The following is a 24,794-nucleotide window of genomic DNA, read 5'->3' on the forward strand; positions in this document are numbered from 1 at the left end:
GTGTGTTAAATGTTGCTGCCATGAGTCTGGGACAGGATCATCTCTCTCTAGTAACAGATCCTGACGCTCTCTAGCTTCTGGTTTGCTTGCATCTAGATCTGGCCGTTGAAAACACACAAGCTGCGTCTGTTTGTGTTCTTTTTAGTGGATTGCATCACAAATTCTTTTATTGAAAACTTATTAAAAAAGACAAGACAAAATATTATTTTTATCTTATGGCTCAAGCTCAGCATTAAAACCAAATACATAGAAAGAAAGACATTTAAGTAAATTAATAAGCTCAAATAATTTACTTATATATATTTAGTCTTTATACAGTTTTTCACAATTGTTAACACACAAAAAGCAAAAATTCGGCACAATTTGCACAACCTTCACTTCATGTACTCACTCGACCCAATTTGGCACTACTTATCTGCATTAGACTCTGACTTTCATTCTTTACACTCTGATTTCAATTACACATTTGAAATGTTCAGTTGTTGCACACACTTCTCAAGTAAAATCTCAAAGCATCAACCTACAACACACAAATACTAAAATCTCTAAACATTCAGGTCTGTTGAGCAATTTCACCACATTTTCACAGCCGAACAGGAGACTGAAATTGTAGATATGGTTCGTGAGAACAACGCTATCACACTCAGACAAATGAAAACTAGGATCCTGGCTGACCATGCTACATTTAGAAACGTCCAGACCATCAGCCTCTCTACATTGGAGCGTATTCGTCATAGGACTGCCATGTGGATGAAACAAGTGTTCATGGTCCCATTTGAACAGAGCACAGATCGCATCAAGTAGTTAGGGCGAGAGTTTGTGCTTGTAAGTACCAACATTCAGCACTGACACATGCATGTATTGTACATGTAATCTAATATTGTTCCTTTTCTACAGTGTCTAACTAAAGTTAGCCCACTGTGTTGACCTCTCTGTGTCAATACTGTAACTTGCATTCTCATGCTGTCTGTGCCAGTACATCTTTATTGATGAGGTGGGATTCAACCTGGTGAAGAGGAGGCGACGGGGCAGAAACATCATTGGCCAGCGGGCCATTGTGGAGGTCCCCGGCCAGCGTGGTGGGAACATCACAATGTGTGCTGCAGTGAATCACCATGGGATCTTGCACCGCCATGCCCACCTAGGGGCCTATAACGCTGCCTGTCTCCTCGTCTTCCTGGATGGCCTGCATGACCTGCTGGTACCACCTGGCCAGATAGATGACCCACAGCGGATCGATCACGTTGTCATCTGGGACAATGTGAGCTTCCACTGGGCTGCTCAAGTGCATGAGTGGTTCCAGGACCACCCCCATTTCTCCGTTGTATACCTTCCGCCTTATTCTCCTGAATCCCATTGAGGAATCATTTTCCGCTTGGAGGTGGAAGGTATATGAACCGATCCCACAGGACCGGGTCACACTGCTCCAGGCCATGGAGGAGGCCTGTCAGCATTTTGTGTGTGAGGTATTCAGTTTTCTGTGTGCAGTTTTGAGAAAGCCTCTATTGTTTTGAAAAACGTGTGTTAACAATTGTGAAAAACTTAAATTTTTGTGAAGGGGGGGGGGGGGGGGGGGGTTGAGCAGGCCGGTTTACTGTACTGTTCTCTGTGTGTACCGAAATAAACCTTTTTATGCTGCATTTTTGTGTGCGGCTTTATGTTTGACTATGAAAAAAGTAGGCCTACATTGAGACATTTACAAAAGGAGAAATGGCTCATTCTCCAGAGTCAATGTCATTCATATGGTGTGTTCCATTTTGATGATTGTGTTTTCAGTTTTGCACTTCAGTGTGCTGTAAATGCTTGGTAGTGTGCAAGCAAATGCTTAGTTGTGTGTTCTCAATGAATGGTATGTGTGTACCAGATGAAAACACGAGTTCCATTTTGTGAACAGGTAAGAGATTTGATGGCAAAGAGTCATCTTGCAAAGGGAGTGTCAGGTTTAGCATTTTGTCTGTGAGGTTTTCAGTTTTCTGTGTGCAGTTTTGAGAAAGCGGTTATTGTTTTGAAAAACGTGTGTTAACAATTGTGAAAAACTGTAATAAAGGTTCAAATACATTTCTTCATCCTCATCAGTGAGAGAACATTATAACCAGTTAAGCTATGTGAATTTTCTCAAATGTCTTATCTTTATCAGATGTAGTCATCAGGGTGATAAAACCTTGTTTCATGCTTCACACCAGCTCTTCCTTAACCTTTGAAGTCAAAGCATTCAGACTAAACAATTTATTTTGAAATTGGCCCTTAGCTTGTCGGTCTATAGAGATTAGTTTGAAGTAATCTTTAGGAAAATGGATTTCTGTGCCTCATTTTAGAAATCCCCCATTTTTCTAAGAAAGTTAACACTCACCAACAAATGGTAAATTGAATCTATATCCGAGGACACGTTTGTGAGTGTGTGAGTGGTGAACAAGCGTCTGGTTCCTGGTTGTTTTTGTTGTATTGTTTACAGTAGGTGTCAGTATTGAGTCACTGAGGCTCGTTTGAACATTGTTGACAGAAGGTAAACTGCATAAGAGAGAAATATCTGTAATATCAACCCCAAAAAACAGATCAAATATATGGAGAAAATATTCAATTTTAAAACATCCCTAAATACATAAAATAACATTCAGACACAATGAGTTGATATTCAATCTCTTTTAATAGGTGGGAAAATATCAAATGGGCAACATCTTTAGAAATAAATCAGTGAGGAGCACATGCTAGAGTCTGGACTGATAAGGATGAATATTGAAGTATCCCCTTTGTTTGTATCAGCAAGCATGCTCATTATTACAGAGAGGTTTATTCAAGATTAAAAGTTCCATTTAGTAGAAAAGTATAGAGACTGAAGAAGTGATGAGGACATTATTCCATATGTTGAGTTGTGAAGCTCAGGTCAGGTTCACGCTGCTCTCATGTGCTGACTGGAATCAGAAGGTTTTCCTGTGCACTTTGGCTGCCTGGTGGCATAATGAAGAGGTGTGTGTTGTTGTTGATGTGTCTGTTGCTGGAGTCGACAGTATGATGTCACAGTCGGGTCACAGTCCTCCCTGGTTGCCTCAGCTTTGCTTGGCTCTCCAGACCTTTGCAAGATGATGATGTCATTACCAGGTTCAAATGGTCTTTTACTTATTTGACTGGCATTCCATAATAATGTCGTCCATTCGTTTATACCAAATAATGATGAATGATTTGTTGATCTATAGAAGCCTAAGATCATATCTCTGTTTGCAAAAGTAATGCAGTACTACACCATATGATTTATGACTTCATAGTGATGTCACGATAACATAATTTCTACAATATGATAATAAATTAATTCTGATCTATACAACCATGCATGAACTTTTCATTTTCTGCCTCCTTTCTGACTTCTTTGTGACTTCTTTATGACGTCATACGATGTCATAAGTTCGGGTGTAATGTCCTGAGCAATATACACTTAAATATGTGCAGAGATGTGTTTTTTCTTTGACCATTTTTTAAAAACTTTTTGCATCTCTTGATCTTTGACTTATCAGCTCTGATAGTACATCAGCTGCAGATACACTCCCAAGTGACATTCCCATCATATTTGGTGAACATCAATTGTTTATTCATGAATCTTCAATGACTCATGAAGATGTAGAGGTTTTGGGACTTTGCATTACTCTGAAGAAGTGATGACGCTTGGTGAATCCTTGAAGACAAAAGCAGAAACTTCAATTACCTTTGGTACCCGTAGACCCCAGTTCCACCTCTGACACATTGTATAGATAATAACAGGTGATCCTCAAGTGTCCAAAGCAGTTAGTTATCAATATACAAGTCAGTGCCAGGTCCTGGGTCAAGGACAGCAATGCCCCTGACAAATCCCTTCCTGCGAGGGAAGTCTTGCTAGCCTACCTTCTGCCAGGCAGCTCGAGTTAACAGCCAGAATGTACACACCCCAAACCTTGAAGAGGTTTCAAAGAGCCCTTTGAATAAATGACCTCAATATCAGCACAAACACTGCTGCCTAATTTTAGATGCCAATAACACTGAATGTTTGTCATCGGGTATTGGTGCATGCTGCTCGCTGCTGAGCAAACAAATTATCTCCCTCGTTTGCCGAAGGAAACGGCGTATGAAGGAAAAAGGTTGAGTGTTGCCAGGCCTGTTCTTTACAGATACAATACCTTCTGTGCTGTCATTTCTTGATCAAAAGTGACTTCATTTCCATTTACTGTATATTGGTTTTCCAGTCAGACACAGTGAGCTTTATGTGCTTGTGTCCCAGTTCTCGCAGGGGAGCCCTGGAACGTTTTCTGTTTACGGCTTTACTGTGATAACATTTTTCCCTCTGAATCACAGGCAGCTCTGTGTAGTGGTGCCACCTTCCCCTGCCCACTAACAGGACACACTCTGTCAGCTGGCTACGCCGCCAGCTCCCACACTAAAGGCCTTTTGAAATCCCAGTTTGCTTATTCTAGTGTATGAAATGTGCCGTGTGCAGTTTACGACACCTCAGATTCACCAGAGGGAGAAGCAGCATCTGTGTTGATGCCTCTGGCCTCTGTCACTCGCAGCTGAATCCTGCTCATTTTACTCAATTTAGTGTAAATAAATTGATAGTCAAGTATCTCCTGACTCTGTGCTCTACTTTCTCTGCTCATTTGTTGTTTTAGATGTTGCTGACCTCCCACCCTTTTATTCACAAAATACATTTACATTTCATATAATTTCCATTTCTGCCCTGCTGTCAGAGTCAAAGGGATCAACTTTCCACTTGTGGTCCATATCTATATACACAATCCAGAGATGAAACACTGATATTTACTGTGCAAATGGGTGACATGAATCACTCTGCAAATGTTATGACTGGGAATATCTGTTTCTTTCCACAATTGAGACATTTGTTTGACTTAGCTACAGATAAGCTGGTATAGGCTGCTAAAGAACCAGATGTTTTTGCTGTCCCTAGTTGTTGTTAGCTTCACTCTTTAACTACAATATTCTGCCTGCACTCATGACAGACCCTCGCCCTCTGTCTTTAAACCTCTGTAGCTCAAGACCGCAGTGTGGGGGTGGGGGTGGGGTGGCTTCCAGCTGCAGGACAGAGGTGTGCAGGTGGCTCAGGAGAGCAGAGCCAGGTGAATAGGAATCTTATCACTCCTCTTAACTGTAGTAGTGGGCTGGGCCTCAGAACACCTGCCACTGATGCGGACGGATGCCACGCAGAACGATTTATTAATAAGGCACCACAGAAATTGAGCTGAGCATATGGACACTTTGTGTTTTCATTCATTTTGAGATTGACCCACTAATTCCATAAACGTCTGTCTGTTTGTGAGTGTGAACCTAAATCCAAGTCTTGTCCTCACCTCCCTTCTGGCTTTGCCACTACAGCTCTACCAGCTGCCCTCTAGCTCTGTGTGTTTGACAACATTTTGAAAATTAAAATTTCTATAGACTCTTCTGCCCCCCAAAAACTAAAATAATAAGCATAAAGAGGCTAGTAAGCTGAATTCAGAGTCACTGAAAATGATTGGTTGTTATTATTAGAGACAACCTTTGCATCATAAGGTTAATTTGTATTATACAAAATATTACCCTTTGCTTCTATAATGTAGCATAAAATAAAGGCAAAGTTAATTACCTAAAAAGTGCTTAATTGAAATGACCAGCTCAGCAGACGAGAGGCTTATGGAAGTAAATCTGTGTCATCAGGATTTGAAACAAAAAAGACATTGAATTTCTAGCACTGAATATTTATGCATGGAAATTATGTATTTGAATGTTTTTCAACGTTTAAAATTCAACCGCAAAAAATTCAACCTAAAAAAATTCAAGCTCAAAAAATTCAACTGCAAAAAATTCAACCTCAAAAATTCAACCTCAAAAAATTCAACCTCAAAAAATTCAACTGCAACATCCGGGGATCCAAGGAGGAGCAATCGATTCCAGATTCAAGATCGGGAGCGTGCGTCAGGCAACGAGGTGCTTCGGTGAGTGTTTAAACTCTTCTATATGCCATCGGTGTAGTTTGTTTCTGTAAGATGTAGTAATAGACAGCTGACATGTGTACATTCACGGACTTTATTGGACATAAACTAAGTGGAACTTAAACGAGATGACGTTCAGATTTTTTTTCCGAACGGGCCAGTGACTGGCATGGGTAACGCCAGATTTCAATTTTGGATGGGCCACTATTTAATAGGAAAAATAATACTTATTATATGATCCCTGCCTGACTTGTTTGTGTTTATCTGCTGTAGACGAGCTTTAACAGCGCGGTGCGCCGCTCTCTCTCCCGTTAAAAGTGAATGTCGCTCACCAAGCTCTCTCTCTCTCTCTCTCTCTCTCGCTCCACTGTCTCTCTCTCCTGTTACTACATGTGTTAAACCAAATGCACGAAAAGCCAAATCAAATCAGAAATACGTAGACCACTTCTTTTTAACTCGCATACATATTTATTTTCATCAATGCTGCCTACCACACAATCAAATCCGAACATCCCTTCCTCTCTTTGGAAAAGACGGTCGCTCGGTGTCGACGTCGGGACACAATATTGCTCTGATGTTGCATGTCGAAGGTGAGTTAGCTTCAGCGTTGTCAGAGCTGTCAAAGCGTCTTGGTGTAACGTGTCTCCCACATACCTGGGACACCGTTCTCCACCGGCGGCGTGAGGGCGGAGGACGGGCACGGCTGGGCTGGGGAACTTTATTTTGAAAGGTTTCCCGGCCCTGTCAGCTGTTTTAAGATATAATATATTTTAATTTTTTGGCTCGGCGCAGTTTTTGGCGCCCCCCTCTGAGTGGCTCCCTAGGCAACGGCCTATGTCGCCTGTAGGAAAGACCGGCCCTGTCCTTACTGTTTCGGCTGTAGCTTCTGCGTTGTCAGAGCTGTCAAAGCGTCTTGGTATGACGTGTCTTAAAACAGCTGAGGGTTACAGCTGACAGTGGAGCGAGAGAGAGAGAGAGAGAGAGCTGGGTGAGCGACATTCACTTTTAACGGGATAGAGAGCGGAGCAGATAAACACAAACAAGTCAGGCAGGGATCATATAATAAGTATTATTTTTCCTATTAAATAGTGGCCCATCCAAAATTGAAATCCTGGCGTTACCCATGCCAGTCACTGGCCCGTTCGGAAAAAAAAAATCCAAACGTCATCTCGTTTAAGTTCCACTTAGTTTATGTCCAATAAAGTCCGTGAATGTACACATGTCAGCTGTCTATTACTACATCTTACAGAAACAAACTACACCGATGGCATATAGAAGAGTTTAAACACTCACCGAAGCACCTCGTTGCTTGACGCACGCTCCCGATCTTGAATCTGGAATCGATTGCTCCTCCTTGGATCCCCGGATGTTGCATTTGAATTTTTTGAGGTTGAATTTTTTGAGGTTGGATTTTTGAGGTTGAATTTTTTGCGGTTGAATTTTTTGAGCTTGAATTTTTTGAGGTTGAATTTTTTGCGGTTGAATTTTAAACGTTGAAAAACATTCAAATACATAATTTCCATGCATAAATATTCAGTGCTAGAAATTCAATGTCTTTTTTGTTTCAAATCCCGATGACACAGATTTACTTCCATAGAGGCTGTTCAGTCAGAGCCACCGCAGTAAAAGTTATGTGTTAAATCCACTTGTTACCTCACCCTCCCTCTGTCGGTCAACACCTGCTGCACACCTGCTCATGCCAGACACACAATGGTCAGGTTATGGCCATTGGTAGCACTGTGGCGAGTTATTGCAGCTCTGGGCTCCCTGCTGTCATCACTCCTATTAGATGTTGTGGAGGAATGTGCAGGCCACAGCTTCCCTCTGTCCTAGGCAGCTGCCAGCTCAAGTCATGACTCCCTTTTGTATGCAACCACACCTGCAGCCACCGCATGCAGGGTCAGCACACATTTTCATTCGTGTGAATACTGAGAGCATCCACGTTAGTAGTAGTCAATTTAGTCAAGATCTTTATCAGTGCGAATGCTGCATGACAGCAGAGCCTTTTGACGAGAAACCTACACTAGTCCCATGAGCCCCTAACAGCAGGCCAACACTTAAAGACTACTAACACAAGAAAACTTTGAATATCTACAGTACTGATTTGTACCACTGACACCTGAGGATGGCATTTCTGTGTTAAGTAATTTAAAGAAAACATTTTTATGGAAATACAGGGAATAGGTATACAGTATTGGAGGCCCCTCCCATATTGCAGCTCTACTAGGCCAGTCATCTCTTTGCCAAAAATGGAATTTGTGATGTCACATCCATGTATTTCAAGTGTGTTTTTGTTTAAAATATTTGTCTTATATATGAATACTTATTATTTGGTTTGGCTTGATTTAATGTAATGGGACTGTTGGGCCTTGACGAATGCATCACTCTACTGATTGTCATTCTCATCTAATATTGCTATGTATTCTTTAGTGGCCCTTAAAAAACATTGTTTCCCATGTTCACAACACCTTTGCAGGCTAAAGCCTGAAACATGCTTCTGCGTTTTCACGGGCCCGTAAGCGCAAGAGCCCTTCCGGGTCCCTTACGTGCTTATGTATCCCTCCTTACGTGCTGACGGGTGTCGACCCCCTTTTCTGAAATTTACGGCAAAGCTCTGCAAGCTCACTCAGCCCACAAGGCTGTGATTGGTCTGCTCTACATCCCTTCTGGAGCTGCATTTCCGGTTTCATGCCCCATAATACCGCCAGAAATCACGGAAGATTTAGAAGAACGAATATGGACCAAATAGAAGAGCACTTGGCAGAAGATATCCGATAGTATGATCACTTGTATAACCTGTCACTGACTGGCGGATTTGTCCGCCAGAAAAAGGCTACGAGGAGCCGCAGTGGCTATGTAAATAAACAATCGACGAAGAAGAAAGAAGGCGTCTCTAAGGTCGTCTTCGACAAAAAGCATTACTCCGCCTAGTGTTCTGGCGCGGAATTGCTTTGTAAGACGCGCAACGGTTGGGGAAGCATAAATGAAAACGAGTCTTGCGCCACAGCGGCGTGAAAAGACGCAGACGCAGTCGCAGAAGCATGTTTCAGGCTTAAGGCTGCATTCACAGACAGGCACAACAAGCCCCACCAAGGCCCAACAGTTCCTTAAATTCAATCAAACAAATTATACACACATCATTTCCCTTGATCTGACAGAAGTAGTGAACATAAACAACAGCTAATCCATTCACTGTTGTGGCTCAGGTCTGACTTCCTGTTGTGTCTTCTGAGCTGTCTGCAGTTGACTCAGGCGTTACAGCCCCTTGTCCTGCACGCTGCACACACTTCCTGTTTATCCCTTTTATTACTGCCATGAGTGTGATTCTGAGCTGTTCAGTAGAATTAGGCTCCTTGACACCACATGATAATGAAAGCTAACACTGTGTTACTGGGGAACCTCTGTGCTGCCATGATACAAGCTCCTTTGGATTTGGAGGCGACAGGTTAAGTTGTACTAAAACGACTTTTAGTGAACACTTCAAAGGAAGGACTCATCATACTGGTGGTTGGTGTCAAAAATCCGCATGAGACAATAAACATGGGTAACATCAGTTTGATGAATCGCCGACGACTCATGACCTCCATGTATTTGGAAATGTTTGCCTGGCTGACAAACAATGGCTGGAACACGGCCAGACAGGAGGCTGCAAAAGCTGGCAGCCCCCCCCCCCCCACACACACACACACACGCACACACACTAAAACCCCACTCCTCCATCAGTGACGCAGCGTGGCGAGTACACACATCCTGCCTTTGTGGGCCAGGAATGCTAAGAATCCAGACTCTTGCCCTCCTCCCCACTGCTGCCCAACAAGGTGCTCTCACCCCATCTCCCCTCATGCCTCCTCTCACCCCAGTGACCCCCCAACCCAGCTTCCCAGTGGTTTTACACCTCCGTCGGCCGGGTGTCTGTGTAGTTAGATGTTGTCCTCTCTCTGCTCATCACCGCTTCAGGCTGGTGCAAACAGCACTGCCTCTCAGCAAGAGAGTCGTGTGTGGTAGCAGCAACCTTCACCTGTTTGACGTCAAGTGACAGATTCAAGTTTTTAGGGTGGGCTGTGGGGGACTGAGGTCACCGTATGGGTGTGTTGACCACTAGCAGTGGTGCGGAGCAATGTTTTAAAAAAAGTTTGTCTCATTTTGTTTGTACGGACACATACAGACCACAGTGTTAATCCACTGATCAACAGTTGGTGGAGGTGATGTGCAGAGACGTGGCAATCCAGCAAGAAAGACAGAGAGGATGGTAATGGGCGGTGTGGCCTAGGGGTAGAGTGGTTGTCCTCCAACAAGAAGGTTGGCGCTTCAATCCTCACTCTTTCCCATCTGAATGCCGAAGTGTCCTTGGGCAAGATACTGAACCCCTAAAGGGCCCCTCATATATGTTGAATGCACTTATTGTAAGCTGCTTTGGATAATAGCGTCTGCCAAATTACATGTAATGTGACCAACATAGGTCTCTGACACTTCATAACAATTCTTATTATTATACCCTTATTATTTTCATTACAGAAACCAGTCGGACGGAGCTTAAACATGATGGTTATAAAACTGCCCCTGGTCTCTCTCTCCTCCAGCTCCAGTCACACTAACTGGACGAGGCAAGTGGCCGCCCACACTGAGTCTGGTTCTGTTGGAAGTTTCTTCCAGTTAACGAGGGAGAGTTTTTTCTCCACATTCAACAAATTGTTTGCTTGTTTTGAGAACTGTTGGGTTTCTCTATAATTCTGAAGGTCCCAATATTACCATGTTAATTGCCTAAAGATAATTTATGTTGTGATTTGGTGCTATACAAACACAGTTCAATTAATGAACATTTACGCCCAAGTGATTGAAGACACATAAAGGATTCTCAGGCTGATTCTTTAGTCTTACTTTGGTACACATTTTAATATTAGGTAAATGTAATGGGGTTTTCTCTCCATTATCGGTGGTTTCATTATCAGCAAAATGTGTGAGCACTATGTTTTTACAGATACAGAGGGGAGACCTTCAGTAGCCCTATTCAATGTGACAAAGTACATTTCCCTTGTTTCATAACAGTGCGAGCCAACGCTTAATGTGAGGACATTCCTGCTCTCCAACAAAACACTTTCTACGTGCCCCTGGGATGACAATGGGAATGCAGAGTTTTTCCTACCAATCATGGGAACCTGAAGATAGGTCTGTATTTCCTGGAATGCAGCCCATTTGGAAAGTGATGGAGGGAACACAGGATGTCCTGAGCACAGCTTCCCACAGAACACTGCAGTGGAGAGGACAGAGCCAGCTGCTTGGCCCTCGCTGCTGGAAGAGTTGTTCACAGGGATTTTCTCCACATCACAACTTCCCCACCAAAAACTCAGCCAATATGGAGTGGGATTCCCTGCTCAGGTTTTCCATTACACCTGACCTACCATTGCTTTCTTTTTTCTTTTCATACACTTTTTCTATATTACTTAATAAAGATTTGTCTCTTGCATATATTTTGACACCATGCCATTTCTCCTTGAAGTCACACGTCCACAATAACAGTGATGTGTCAGTGTTTGTGTGTCAGTGTTTGACACCAGTATACCTGCCACCTCCTCCCTCTGGAGACTCTCCAGTCATCTGGATGGGAGAGTCAGTGATATCAGAGAAGGGGCGGAGGGAGTCTTGTGTGTCTATAAGTACAGGCCCCGCACAGGGAGACCTCTCTGTGAAGCAGGGCTGAGCTGTGCTAACACCAAAATACTGCAGAAGACCAACAAGAGCACACTGGTGTAGCTCTCAGTGTACAGAATCTGGACAGTGGATACCTTCTCCTCCCTGAGCTGACGAATAAGACTTCTTTCTCCTGGACGCTGGACAGTCGATCTGAACTGATCCTTAATTCTACACTTCTCTATTGGTTTATTTGATGTGAGCAGGATGCTTATCTCTGTTACTGTGCAACAGATCATTTCCACCCTGCTTGTGCTCAGCAGTGCGGCAGTAACGGTGAGTTGCTGTGACCTGTGATCACTTGCTTTCAAAGCTTCTCTGTACTTGTTTCTGTGTGTTTAATATTGTTAAGTAATCATACCAGCCAATTTCTCACATCCCGACCTGACCTCTGACCCCTACCCAGTCTGCAGAGAGTGAGTGTCCAGCTCAATGCTCCTGTGTCTCCTCACCTCCGCTCTGCCAACTTGGCATCAGCTTGGTGACAGACCACTGTGGCTGCTGTAAGGTTTGTGCTCGGCAGTTCAATGAGGACTGCAATGCCACCGAACCCTGTGATCACATCAAGGGGCTACGCTGCCATCTTGGGGCTGGAGGGGACCCCAAGAGAGGACTGTGTCGAGGTGAGAATGAAGGCCCAGGCTGAGCAAAAGCACACTACTAAACTTAATGAAATGTACCGAATCTAACTAGTTGATTGGGTTTACATAACAACAATGAGTCATTCAAAAATATCTGTCAAGTAGATACAAATCTGAAAGTCAAGAAGAAAATCACTTCTTGGTTTAACAACTCATAACACATCAAACAAATTGTTCATTCCTTGTAAGAAGGGAAAACAATGCTTGACTGTATGAATAAATCACAAGGAAAGAAACCAGAGTAAACAAAAATGTAAATTGTTATGAAAGGAGCACTCGGCTCAGCCAGAGCTTTGTGAAGGCTGAGTCTGGAGTCTCAGCAATGTTGGAAGGGGATGTCTAATAATTGAACTAAAGTTTAATAACAGGAAATCTGAAAATCTTTTGATATAGAATTGCAATGAAATTTGATGAGACATATTAGTTGTGTTAGTGTGCCAATGCAGGTGTTCCAGACTGTCCTTCCTATGGAGTTGAAAGGTCTCTCCTCATCTCTTTTTCCTGTCTTGTATGTGCACTTTCACAGCTGAGGCCCAGGGTTTGCCCTGCGAGTTCAGTGGGCGTTTGTACCAGCACGGTGAGGACTTTCAGCCCAATTGTCAGCACCAGTGCACCTGTATGGATGGGGTGGTGGGCTGCATGCCCCTCTGTCCTCAACAAGTGCCTCTACCCACCTGGCGCTGCCCAAGGCCCTGGCTGGTCAGGCTTGAGGGCCGGTGCTGCGAGGAATGGGTGTGTGACGACCAAAACCACATCAGTGAGGAGCCAGAAGAGTCGACACACACCTCCCGACGAGACAACCAGCACCTTCCCAACCACATCAGTGCCTTGCTGCAGACCAGAGGGACCACATTCAGAGGTAAGCATCACAGTGTAACCCAGCCATGCATTTCCTGATGTCCCGCTAACACTTAATGTCGTCAGGTTCTCATGTTGATGTATAGGAGATGGGCCAAGGTCAGCATTAAAATCATTGAATACAATATATCCAAAACATGGTGCAACTATCCTACTGAAGCTGCTTTAGAAATCATCTTGTATTTCATTGGTTTTGAACTTTTGTAACCCCCCCCCCAAAAAAACAAACATGGCAGTATCAGTTAGATATACAGTTTCTTTGCAAATTGATGAGTTGATATCAATTTACACTCAGCAATCTATTCATCTTTCTTTCTGATTTTGGCTCGCATATTTCGAGAACCGTTGGGACCCTTGGACTTGGTGTACGTATCGTTAATTTGGTTTGATTTGGACTAGTGATAAACTGAGTAAGCAGGTGACCAGTGCTATGTGGCAGCAGCAGCTATGACTTATTAAGGTTGGTGATTTTGTGGAACACGACAACGCAACTACCACAGATTCTCTAGTTTGGAAAAAACTGGAAACCATGTCGAGCTTCACTGAACTTAAAAAACAGTTGAACAGCTCTTTGTGCAGCAGCTGTGGCTTCAGGCTTCTGAGGACTGATTTCAAAAGCCAGTCTTTATTTGCTGTGGCTCAATTACTTTTACAGTTTCAGATAAAAAGCTGCAACTAGCATCACCACAGGCCAAGCAAACAGTCCATTCCAAACTGCCACTGTACTAATAATAACAAGCTGAAAACATGTTTGTAGAAATGTTAACAAATCTGTTTGCTGTGGTGAAAAACGTGTGGTCAGGTGAATCCTCTTTGCTTTAATCTTCCTTGAGGTATGTCGGAAGTTGACATTTTACAAATTAGGATGCTTGGACAAAGTTGAGAAGGACACACCTGTGTATATAATCACAATTCAGGCCTTTGTGACAGCATTGTGGCGAGACATTTCTAAAGCATAGCCTGGCCTCAGAGTCCTCTTGGAGGAGAGTAGAAACATCTTTAAGTGTTTCCACTAATGTGCAGTTTCCCTCAATTCAACTCTCCTTGAATGAAATTGAAAAGGTTCAACCTCAGAGGGGCAAGAGTATGCTCAGTACGTATGAATACATATTTCACAAGGGATTTTGTTATTTCTTTTGTTCAATTAAAAAATCGTTTTGATCTCCTAAAGAGATTGTGTCCTGGTTGTTATGATGCTTAGCACCCGAGTGTAGGAAAACACCAAACTGAATCCCATTTATCTGTTCTCTGGTTCTTCGGATTTTGCTTATGTGATACAAATCACATAAGCACAATCTAATTGCCTGAATGTTGGGATTCATTGTTTGATTCTAACAGTTTGTCTTTCTTCTCAATCTCAGAGATGGTGTCCTTCCCCATGTCTGAGGTATTGATCAAATCCACCTGTTTCCCACAAACCACCACATGGACTGAGTGTTCCACCACATGTGGGATGGGCGTTTCTAGCCGTGTGACCAATGACAACCCAGACTGTCGGATGCTCAGAGAAACCAGACTGTGTCAGGTCCGACAATGTGAGCTGCAGCCTCCCGTAGCTAACAAGGTGAGTAACATTCCCAAAAGGACATCAAACAAAATTGGAGATAAATGCAATATATTTATTGCATCTAACAGCTATTACATCGTAAATTCATCTCTTTTTCTTTGAAAAGAAAAGAAAAGCTACTCAGATGATTGTATTGTCTATTAGTGTGTAAAACAAAAATGTTTAAAAGAATTACAAGGAAATTATGAAATTTGTGCTTCTATCATCCAGAAGGGGAAGAGGTGTCAGCGAACTGTGCGCCCGAAGGACCCAATCAGAATCACCTTTGCTGGATGCTCAACAGCACAACAGTACCGCCCTCGCACCTGTGGGACTTGCATCGATGGCCGCTGCTGCATGCCTGCCCTCTCCCGGACGGTGAGCCTTCATTTCCACTGCCCCGATGGAGAGGGCTTCTACAGGAACGTCATGTGGATACAGCGGTGCAGTTGCAGTACAAGCTGCCATTCAAACAGCTGGCCCTCTAGCCCTTCAGTCAGTCTGTACAATGACATCCACACCTTCAGGCACTGAGGCTGACTCATCATGCCCGGCCCTGACCTGGCAAGCTGGATGAACACTCTGCATCTCCCTACACCCACTGTCCCCCCTTTAGACAGAGGGTTTACGTGTGTTGCCTCCAACCAGGTGACACACTTGCTTGCACTTTAAGCTTCCTGCCATGATGAGAGTTTGACCACACAAGAGTTGTGTTAGCGCTGATACTGAAGCAACACTGAGGAAAACACACTGCATTCCTCTGTTAGACTGCTGGCAGAGGGTTTTTATTTTTTTTATTTGTAACTTTGTGTAATCTCCACAGACAACAGCGCAACCATCTGTCATAGAGTAAGAAGCTTGTTTAGAGACTGAGACATATGTTTTTTTTCCAATGAGAAGAAGTAAATGACATGAGACATATTCATTAGTGACTATAGGGCTCATTGTGTCCTGTCCTTTGTCTAACAGTGCTTTCTACACATGTTGTTTCCCTGTGTGTGTGTGTGTGTGTGTGTTTGTGTGGGTGGGGGTGGGGGGGGGTTAAAGCGTTGTCCTATTGGTGTGTTTTAAGAATGAGATACTTATACTGCTCATTATGCTACACACAGTATATAGATTAAGACATTTGATGTACATAGACTTCACTCTTACTTGTGGAGTGGTAAATTCTTGGATCACCTCATTTTTCGGGGTGTGATTGTGCTGATTTTTTGTGTATTTGTGTGTGTTTGTTCGTGTGTGTCTGTACGTCTGTGTGTCCTTCAGATTGTACATGCAATGCTTTATTTGAAGAGAATATAATATGCTATATATTTAGGTATGCGGATATCCATAAACTCCAGTGAAAACATATAATAAAAACTTATCAACCTGTTATGTGTTATCTTTTGGCTTAAATGTAATCTGATACCCACGCCCAGGTAAAATGCATAAATACAGTATATGAGCTTTCCTCACAACTCCTCTGACCTGGTATGAATATTTTTAGAATGCAAAAGCCAGCAAGGACCTAGAGGAGGAACCATTGCATGACGAGTCATCCTTTTGAATCCAATTTGATGATTTTCCATTCCTGTTGGGTTTCTGCTATTGTGTGGATTTTATTATTCATTTTTCCTGTTAAAGCTGCTGGGGTCAGGAGGAAAGAATTCACTGCCGTAGTGTTTCGTGTGAAACTGCACTTTGTGCTCTCAGCTGAACCAGTATTCTAATGGGCTCAAGAACACAGACAAAGATGAGTTTCAGTCTTTCATTCACAATCTCTTTTTTGCCTAAGGGCTCCGTGCATTGTCTTAGCTGTTCTGAGGACTGTGCTCTTATGGACAGAGATCTCAGATGTGGCTCTACTGCATTTACGTGCCGTTAAGGAAGTTGAATATACATAAATGTACACATACGATTTAAGGTGGGAGCAGCACAGGGGTGTGATGGTTAGCACTGTTGCCAAGCAGGAAGGTTACAGGTTTAAATGGTAATTTGCCAGGGATTTTTCTGTGTGGACTTTGTATTTTCTAAATGTGTCTGAGTGGGTTTTCTAAATAAAATATGTAAATTGATGTGAGTGTGAATGGTTGTTTGTCTTTATATGTTGGCCCTGCACTGAGCTGATGACCTGAATGTTTAAATATGGAATGAAAGCTGCATAAATATAATGAAATCTGAATATTTGGAGTGAATGTTAAAGCATGTGGAAAAGTCAGATATATTGATTAATGAAATAATGAATTAGGATATTGAATGAAATCTTAAATCCATAGTCCTGATCCATACCTGCTGGCAAGTTGCAGTATAGATCATAAATCCAACCTCCTCCATGTTGGTTGACAGGACATGGATCAAACTAATAAGTCAAAGTACACTTCTGATCTTTTTCAGATCTTTGTGGTAATGATAGAACCCCTAATCTTGGATCAAAGAGCTTCTCAGTACAAAACTTCGGCCAGAACTCTGTGTTCGTGTTGTCTCATGGCCTTACACAATGCTGTGGCTGCCTCTATAGCACAAACATTACAGTGGGCTACTAAATTCCTGACCCTCGCCTGTGCCCCTTTCTGAGAGGAGGAAGAACACACCCACCTCCTGACTGTCCCAGTCAGTGGTGTGTGCTCCATGTCTGCCATATCTTTACATACCCTGCACAGTGGCATAGCCATTTCAGCAGGGTAATCTTTTGCCCCTGTGTGTGTGACAGCGCACAAAATAACCCAGCAACACATATGCACTAATACCTTCAATCAAGCTAAAATATTGTTAGAAAATACATAAAGAGATAATTGAAAGCCTACATTGATACAGAAGTATTCCCTATCAGGTGATGTTGATGTGACATCATGAAAGGCCAAAAAGAATAAATAAATTGTAATTTTTCCAGTTATCTCTGCTTCCAAAAGGACCATAAACAAATGGGTCTTCAAAATGAAAGCACTGCAGTAGTCATATAAAACAGCCATTAAATTGTTTAAAAGTTAGCATTGGACCAATCGCTATTTCCATATCAACAATGGATCAAACGAGTATGTATAGTGTGAAAACTTAGAACACTTTATTTGATGGATGTTATAACCTGGGCTAGAGAAAATGTTTTATCACTGGAACTATATCTATTGTAAATTTAACCAACAACTGGTCGAGTATTCCTCTCTGCATTTATCTTCAGACAAGGTTAAATTCTTTTACCATCTCACCGACAGGCAGGAAGCTAAAAGCACAAATGGCATACCATCTCACCATGGAGACTTCCTCACCATCTGCTGTCGTCACTGATGACGCTACTGGTTCTCATTTGACCCAGACCATACACTGGATGACAATCTTTGTCTGCTCAGGCTTCTTAGTTGGTGTACATTCAGGAAAATGATCCTTCCAGCAGAATTGTCGGACATGAAGGCTGGTGTCCCATGACAACGTCTGATTGCTCCTTTGTCATTTGGACATTTCAGTAAAATGCATAGCATTAACAGAAAAATATGCCGACAGATAGTATCCATATAATATCTAATATAATAATTGAATTATTAAAAGTAATGAGGAAAAAAAACAAGTCGACTAATTCAAAGAATAAAATTAAATACAATTTAAAAAAATACTTCAAAGAAATGTCTAGGACCGCCTTCTTTCACTTATGTAACATCTAAAAAATCGGACATGTCCTGTCTTAAAAATTAGTCCACGCCTTTGTTACGTCCAGACTTGATTATTGTTATTCCTTATTATCAGGCTTGAGCAGTAAGTCGTTAAAAACTCTGCAGCTTGTGTCTTGACAGAGCACATTCTCCAGTATTAGCTTCGCTACACTGGCTTCCGGTTAAATCTAGAAGAGAATTTAAAATTCTACACCTACAACGCCCTTAATAATATAGCAGCATCATACCTTGTCGTTCCTTAAGTCTCTAAAAGTAGAGTAGGATCCAGAGCTTTCGGCTTTCAAGCTCCTCTCGTGTGGAATCATCTCCCACTTTCAGTTCGGGAAGCCGACACCATCTGTACATTTACAGTTTTTCACAATTGTTCACACACGTTTTTCACAACAATTACGGCTTTCTCAAAACTGCTAACAGAAGACTGAAAACCTCACACACAAAATGCTAAACCTGTCACTCCCTTTGCAAGATTACTCTTTGCCATCAAATCTCTTACCTGTTCACAAAATGGAACTCATGTTTTCATTTGGTACACACAGACATATTTTCAAATGACCAACACATACCATTCATTGAGTACACACAACTAAGCATTTGCTGCACACTATTTACAGCACACTGAAGTGCAAAATTGAAAACACACCTTATGAATCACAATGCCTGGAGAATGAGCCATTTCTCCTTTTGTAAAATGTCTCAGTGTAGGCCTAATTTTTGTATTTATAACAGTACACAAATATGCTAGCCTGACGTTGTCAGACTCACAATTCTAGTCAGAATGTGAGTCTGAGACCGCTCCATTGGGCTGTGATTATGGGGCGTGTTTCAACTGACCAGGAAATAAAATTCCTCTTCGCTCAATTGGATAGACCTACAACCAATCAGAGCAAATTTGTATGTGACGTATGGTAAGCAACGCATTGTGAGTTATTTACTAACGCCGGGTTCACACCGGACGCTTCAGCGCAGCGCCAAGCCTTAAATTACAGCTGGCTCCCATCCACTCCCATGTTAAAACTTTGTGCCGGTCACACCGGAGGCTGTAGCACCGCGAGGCAGCCTTGGCGCAGCGCGGTGCTTCAGCCTCCGGTGTGACCGGCACAAAGCCGTGCAGCGATTGTTTCGGCGTTGAGTCTATTTTTTGCTCTTGACGCGAGCGTATCGCACCAGGAAACACACTGAAAATCGATTTTAAACTATATTGATGACATATTTTATATGATATAAATGATCAAATATGCATCCCATACTTTGAAGTCCCCTTCTGTTGTCCTGGAGTTTTAATTTGACCAATGACATTATTAAATGTCCCCCTCTGCCCATCCACTACAGCCACACAATCAGTGATACAGATAAAAAGAGAGAGAGAGGGGGCTACGTATTCTCCACATAGGCTTGAGTGGAGAATATGTAATTTACCCCCGACACTTAACAGAGCAAACAGCGAAGTTCTTCAACATGGATGACATTAAATTAATAATTGAAGTGGAGAAGTACAGTGATTTGTATGATCCTCGGAACATGTTGTATAAAGATAACACCAAGGAGGACACATGTTGGGACGCTGTTGCTTAATGTTGGAGCAACAAGTAAGTATATGCTTTTAATCTACTGGATCAACGGGTGATATTATTAACGCTGCTCGGCGGTTCAACGTCGCTTCAGTGTCCGGTGTTAACAGCCAAGCGTCGGCGAGATATGGATTAGCGCGGTGCTTTGGCGTCGCCTCCACGTTCTCTGTTCCTCTTTCAAAATTAATGCGCTGTCGATGTCTTCTAAAACAGACTCAATGGCAGCATCTACACATCTCAGCTCTCCAGCGGCAGGCATGGTTGTTGAAAACGAATTCAACACAAGGGCACTTTGATGACGTGGTTGGTTACGTTACCGTTGATCATCTGTCCATCATCGTATAAAGCCCGCCCTGACAATCTGATTGGCCCGGTCGGGCATAATTTCTCCTCAACGGAGCGACTCCAGACCGAACTTCCCGACCTAAAATGTTGTGGGCGGGGCTAAGTTCGTCTGGCATCCAAGCTACAAATATACAGCAAAAAAAGGTTTATATCAGTACACACAGAGAACAGTCCAGTGCCTGCTCAACCCCCCCCCCCCCTTCACAAAAATGAATTAGGTATCTAACCCCCGGTTCCTGTCTGGCCAGAGGGCCTCATCCACATCACAGGCAATGTTGGAAGAAACGGCTCGAGTGGCGCATGAAGCTTGGAGCAGTGGGACCCAGTCCTGTGGGTTCCGTTCATATACCTTCCACTTCCAAGCTGAAAAAAAGAATTCCTCAATGGGATTCAGGAAATGAGAATAAGGTGGAAGGTATAGAACGGAAGTGGGTGGTCCTGGAACCCCTCACGCACTCGAGCAGCCCGGTGGAAGCTCACATTGTCCCAGATGACAACGTGATCGATCCGCTGAGGGTCATCTACCTGGCCAGGTGGTACCAGTCGGTCAGGCAGGCCATCCAGGAAGACCAGGAGACGGGCAGCGTTATAGGCCCAAAGGTGGGCATGATGGTGCAAGATCCCATGGTGATCTTGCATACTGAATTTTGCAGTACACTGTGCTGTAAATGCTTAGCAGTGTGCAGCAAATGCTTAGTTGTGTGTACCCAATGAATGGTATGTGTGTGTGTCATTTGAAAATAGGGCTGTGTGTACCAAATGAAAACACGAGTTCCATTTTTTGAACAGTTAAGAGATTTGATGGCAAAGAGTCATCTTGCAAAGGGAGTGACAGGCAGTGTTGGGCAAGTTACTGAAAATTAGTAATTAGTTACAGTTACTAGTTACTTCTTTTAAAAGTAATTGAATTACTTCACCAGTTACTGTATATCAAAAGTAATTAGTTACTAGGGAAAGTAACTTTTAAGTTACTTTTATGTCTGCTTTTTAAATGTAATGAATATGAATAGTACTGAACAGTTAAACACAATAAACATATTTTTTGTAATCAACAGGGCAACAGGCCTTCAAATAAAGCAGTAGTACAAAAATCCCTTTTAATACTTAACTTAATACAAAATAACTGTCTCAGTCATTTAACAGTGTGGGGGGGGGGAAGAAATAGAGCTGTTACGTGCGCCGGAGCGTCCTCATGACTGCCTCTTGTCCAGTGCGATCGACCCACACTTCCTTCGCGGTCGACCGGTAGATCGCGATCGACGTAACGCGAGTAACAAACTCATTTAAATTTCAGTAATTGTAACTGCGTTACTTGATTTAAAAAAAATACCTCGTTACATGCTCGTTATCGCTAAAAGTAGTGGAATTACAGTAAGGCGTTACTTTGTACTGCGTTACTCCCAACACTGGTGACAGGTTTAGGATTTTGTGTGTGAGGTTTTCAGTTTTCTGTGTGAAGTTTTGAGATAGGTGTTATTGTTTTGAAAAAAATGTGTGTGAACAATTGTGAAAAACTGTAAATTCTTCACTTGAGTCCTTGTGCTTTATCATTGCAGATCCAGGATTGTGGCTGCAGCAATAATCCTGGATCGTGATCGTAGTTACTAGATCATGGAACATGGTGGCAGCTAATTGTAGATTAAGATTACCACTTGCTTTGATATGCCTACTCACATATATCATTATTCTTAGACACAGTTTTTTTCCCCATGAATGTTGTAAATATTGTTATTTTGTTGATATGCTCTACTTCACACAGCCTCTATTGCACTTCTCTCCGTCCTGGGAGAGGACTCTCTCTGAAGTTTCAAGGTTGCTTCCATGTTAAAAGGTTGCTTTTGACATTTTCCTCACTCTTGTTGAGAGTTAAGGGAAGGGGATATTGCACTTTGTTAAGCCCTGTAGAAGAATTGTGATTTGTGGCTATGGGCTATACAAACAAATGTTATTGGTTGATTGATAATACTGATGATACTATGGACTGCATCAAGGAGTATAACAACTAATGGTTGGTTCTTGCACCATTACTAAAATAAATGAAATGCACTGATCTCCACTGAGAAGTAATCACACTGCTGAGTTTCTCTTTCTGCAACACACTACTGCACGACTCAATGACAATCAAATACCTGTGGACTCAGGAGACGTCAGGCGTTTAGAATGACTCATTAATACCACATTAGTCAGATAACACTGAGGTGCTTGCCCGTGCAAGAGGAAAAATAGAGCCGGAGAGATGGAAGGATCACAGAGAGGGAGCTTCCTAAACGTGATTGTCTTGGCAGCTTGTGGTGCTGTGATTCTCCATTGCAGTTTGTATTGGCTAGGAATCCAGACAGGAAGTTACAGGTGTTGACCGGCCTCAGAGAAAGCTTTGGCTTTCAGCAGGGGCTTGACAGAGGAACAGGAAATATGTCCGAAATCAACGGGCTCCTCAGGCAGAGGTGGGAGTTGGTCTTGGGCTCCCACACTGACTACAGCATAGGAAATTCCACCTCAAACCCTCCAAGCACTGTGAAAAAGGATGTATCTAAGAGGTTCCTTTTCAGCACAATGTGGGACAATAACACGTCTCTATATGACTTGTTATTGGCTTGTTGTTCTGAAAATGAATGTGTGGAGCATGACTCAACCTCCTTTAAAAGTGCCACGGCTTTTCATGGAACATCTTTTCAGCATATCCACAAAGGATCCTGTTTTGACTGAGAGTTCAGTGTCGAGTAAACACTGTGACGTCAAAACTGATTCAAAGAACAACCTAAAACAACTACTCACAATGTGTCTAGCACTTGTGCTACTGCTTCTACTGCTTCCCCGCTCCACAAAACACGATCATTTATATTTTATGTATCTTACGATTGTTACACTAATGACTCACTTTCTTCTTTGTTAGAAAGATTCAAAAATAAATATTAAATGTTACAAGTCACTTTATGTGAGCAGCTCTCTCTCTCTTTTGCGTATTGCAGGTTCTGGTAGCATGTAAACATAGGTGTGCATCTTACATGAGTTCTCGCTGATCTTGTTAAATCCACCATGAAAAGAAATATATGCATTTAGTCTGACGCACCTTCCTTCACTATAACAGTTTGTTAGAAAGGGTGCGATAACAGTTTGATATCTTTATCAGCAACAGTCATATTTTTGAGAAGAGAAATCTATCTTGTTTACATCGCTCTGGTCATGGTCACAAAGTCTTGCACCATAGGACCTTAGCCTTTCTGTCAGCTCAGTCTGACCATTCTCCTCTGGTCTCTCTCATCAACACTGAAGGGCTGCTCACTGAATGTTTGTTTGTTATTGGCTCCATTCTGAGTAAAAACTCTAGATACTATTTCAGAAAGACTCAAACCAACAATCATGTCACAGTCCAAGTCACTGAGTTCACATGTTTTCATCGTTTTGATTTTAGATTAGAAAAATAATTGAAGCTTCTGTATCTGCAGGATCTTAAACACTGAGCAGCTGACACATGATTGGTTGACTGGAAGATTCGATGAATAAGGAGGTGTAGAGTTGTTCCTAACAAAGTGCAACCCCTGGGGCAAATCATGTGTAGACCGTTTTCATTGCTATGCAGATTATATGGTATTATGTGCAACTCACCACACTTCCATGAGCATTTGCTATTTAAACAACATGGGCTCTGAGTGAAGAGAACATGTCAAGATCTGTGGTCTGAAATTTGACAAATACACTTTTGTCTTTTTTTAGCATCCTATATTTTCATTGTTCTGATGATTCATCTGAACATAAAATGTAGTCATGTGCAGCTTTTAGTTTGGTCTACTTGTGCACCTACGAATCTAATCACACTGCGAGCATGTGCAATGATCTACTTTGCACTAAATGTAGAGACTCTATGTACAAGATTTGAAATGCATAGACTTTGAAGACTTCTAGTGAAAAAAATAACACCAAGACAACAGCGACACTGAGACCCTGGTCAATAGTAAAGAAGAAGGAATTAGCCTGAAGCCTGAAACATGCTTCTGCGTTTTCACAGGCCCGTAAGGGGCCCTTCCGGGTCCCTTACGTGCTTATGTATCCCTCCTTACGTGCTGACGGGTGTCGACCCCCTTTTCTAAAATTTATGTCAAAGCTCCGCAAGCTCACTCAGCCCGCAAGGCTGTGATTGGTCTGCTCTACATCCCTTCTTGAGCTGCATTTCCGGTTTCATGCCCCATAATACCGGCAGAAATCACGGAAGATTTAGAAGAACGAATATGGACCAAATAGAAGAGCACTTGGCAGAAGATATCCGATAGTATGATCACTTGTATAACCTGTCACTGACTGGCGGATTTGTCCGCCAGAAAAAGGCTACGAGGAGCCGCAGTGGCTATGTAAATAAACAAGCGACGAAGAAGAAAGAAGGCGTCTCTAAGGTCGTCTTCGACAAAAAGCATTACTTTGTAAGACGCGCAACGGTTGGGGAAGCATGAATGAAAACGAGTCTTGCGCCACAGCGGCGTGAAAAGACGCAGACGCAGTCGCAGAAGCATGTTTCAGGCTTTAGGCAACCAATTGACAGCACTGTTTTCGTGCTTGCTGTT

At 42.6% G+C, this 24,794-nt stretch overlaps 1 protein-coding gene across 1 annotated transcript; it reads left to right on the forward strand.

Annotated features, from left to right (window-relative positions):
• Nucleotides 1-11,625: 11,625 nt before the first annotated feature.
• ccn1l2 (cellular communication network factor 1, like 2) lies at nucleotides 11,626-16,738 on the forward strand. The gene is made up of 5 exons (XM_062384887.1): nucleotides 11,626-11,912; nucleotides 12,043-12,259; nucleotides 12,804-13,136; nucleotides 14,497-14,699; nucleotides 14,913-16,738. The coding sequence occupies exons 1-5, from the start codon at nucleotides 11,844-11,846 to the stop codon at nucleotides 15,213-15,215; spliced, it is 1,125 nt and encodes a 374-aa protein (XP_062240871.1). The 5' UTR covers nucleotides 11,626-11,843; the 3' UTR covers nucleotides 15,216-16,738.
• Nucleotides 16,739-24,794: the final 8,056 nt, after the last annotated feature.

The sequence above is a fragment of the Platichthys flesus genome, chromosome 3 (assembly GCF_949316205.1).
Source record: "Platichthys flesus chromosome 3, fPlaFle2.1, whole genome shotgun sequence".
Lineage (NCBI taxonomy): Eukaryota > Metazoa > Chordata > Actinopteri > Pleuronectiformes > Pleuronectidae > Platichthys > Platichthys flesus.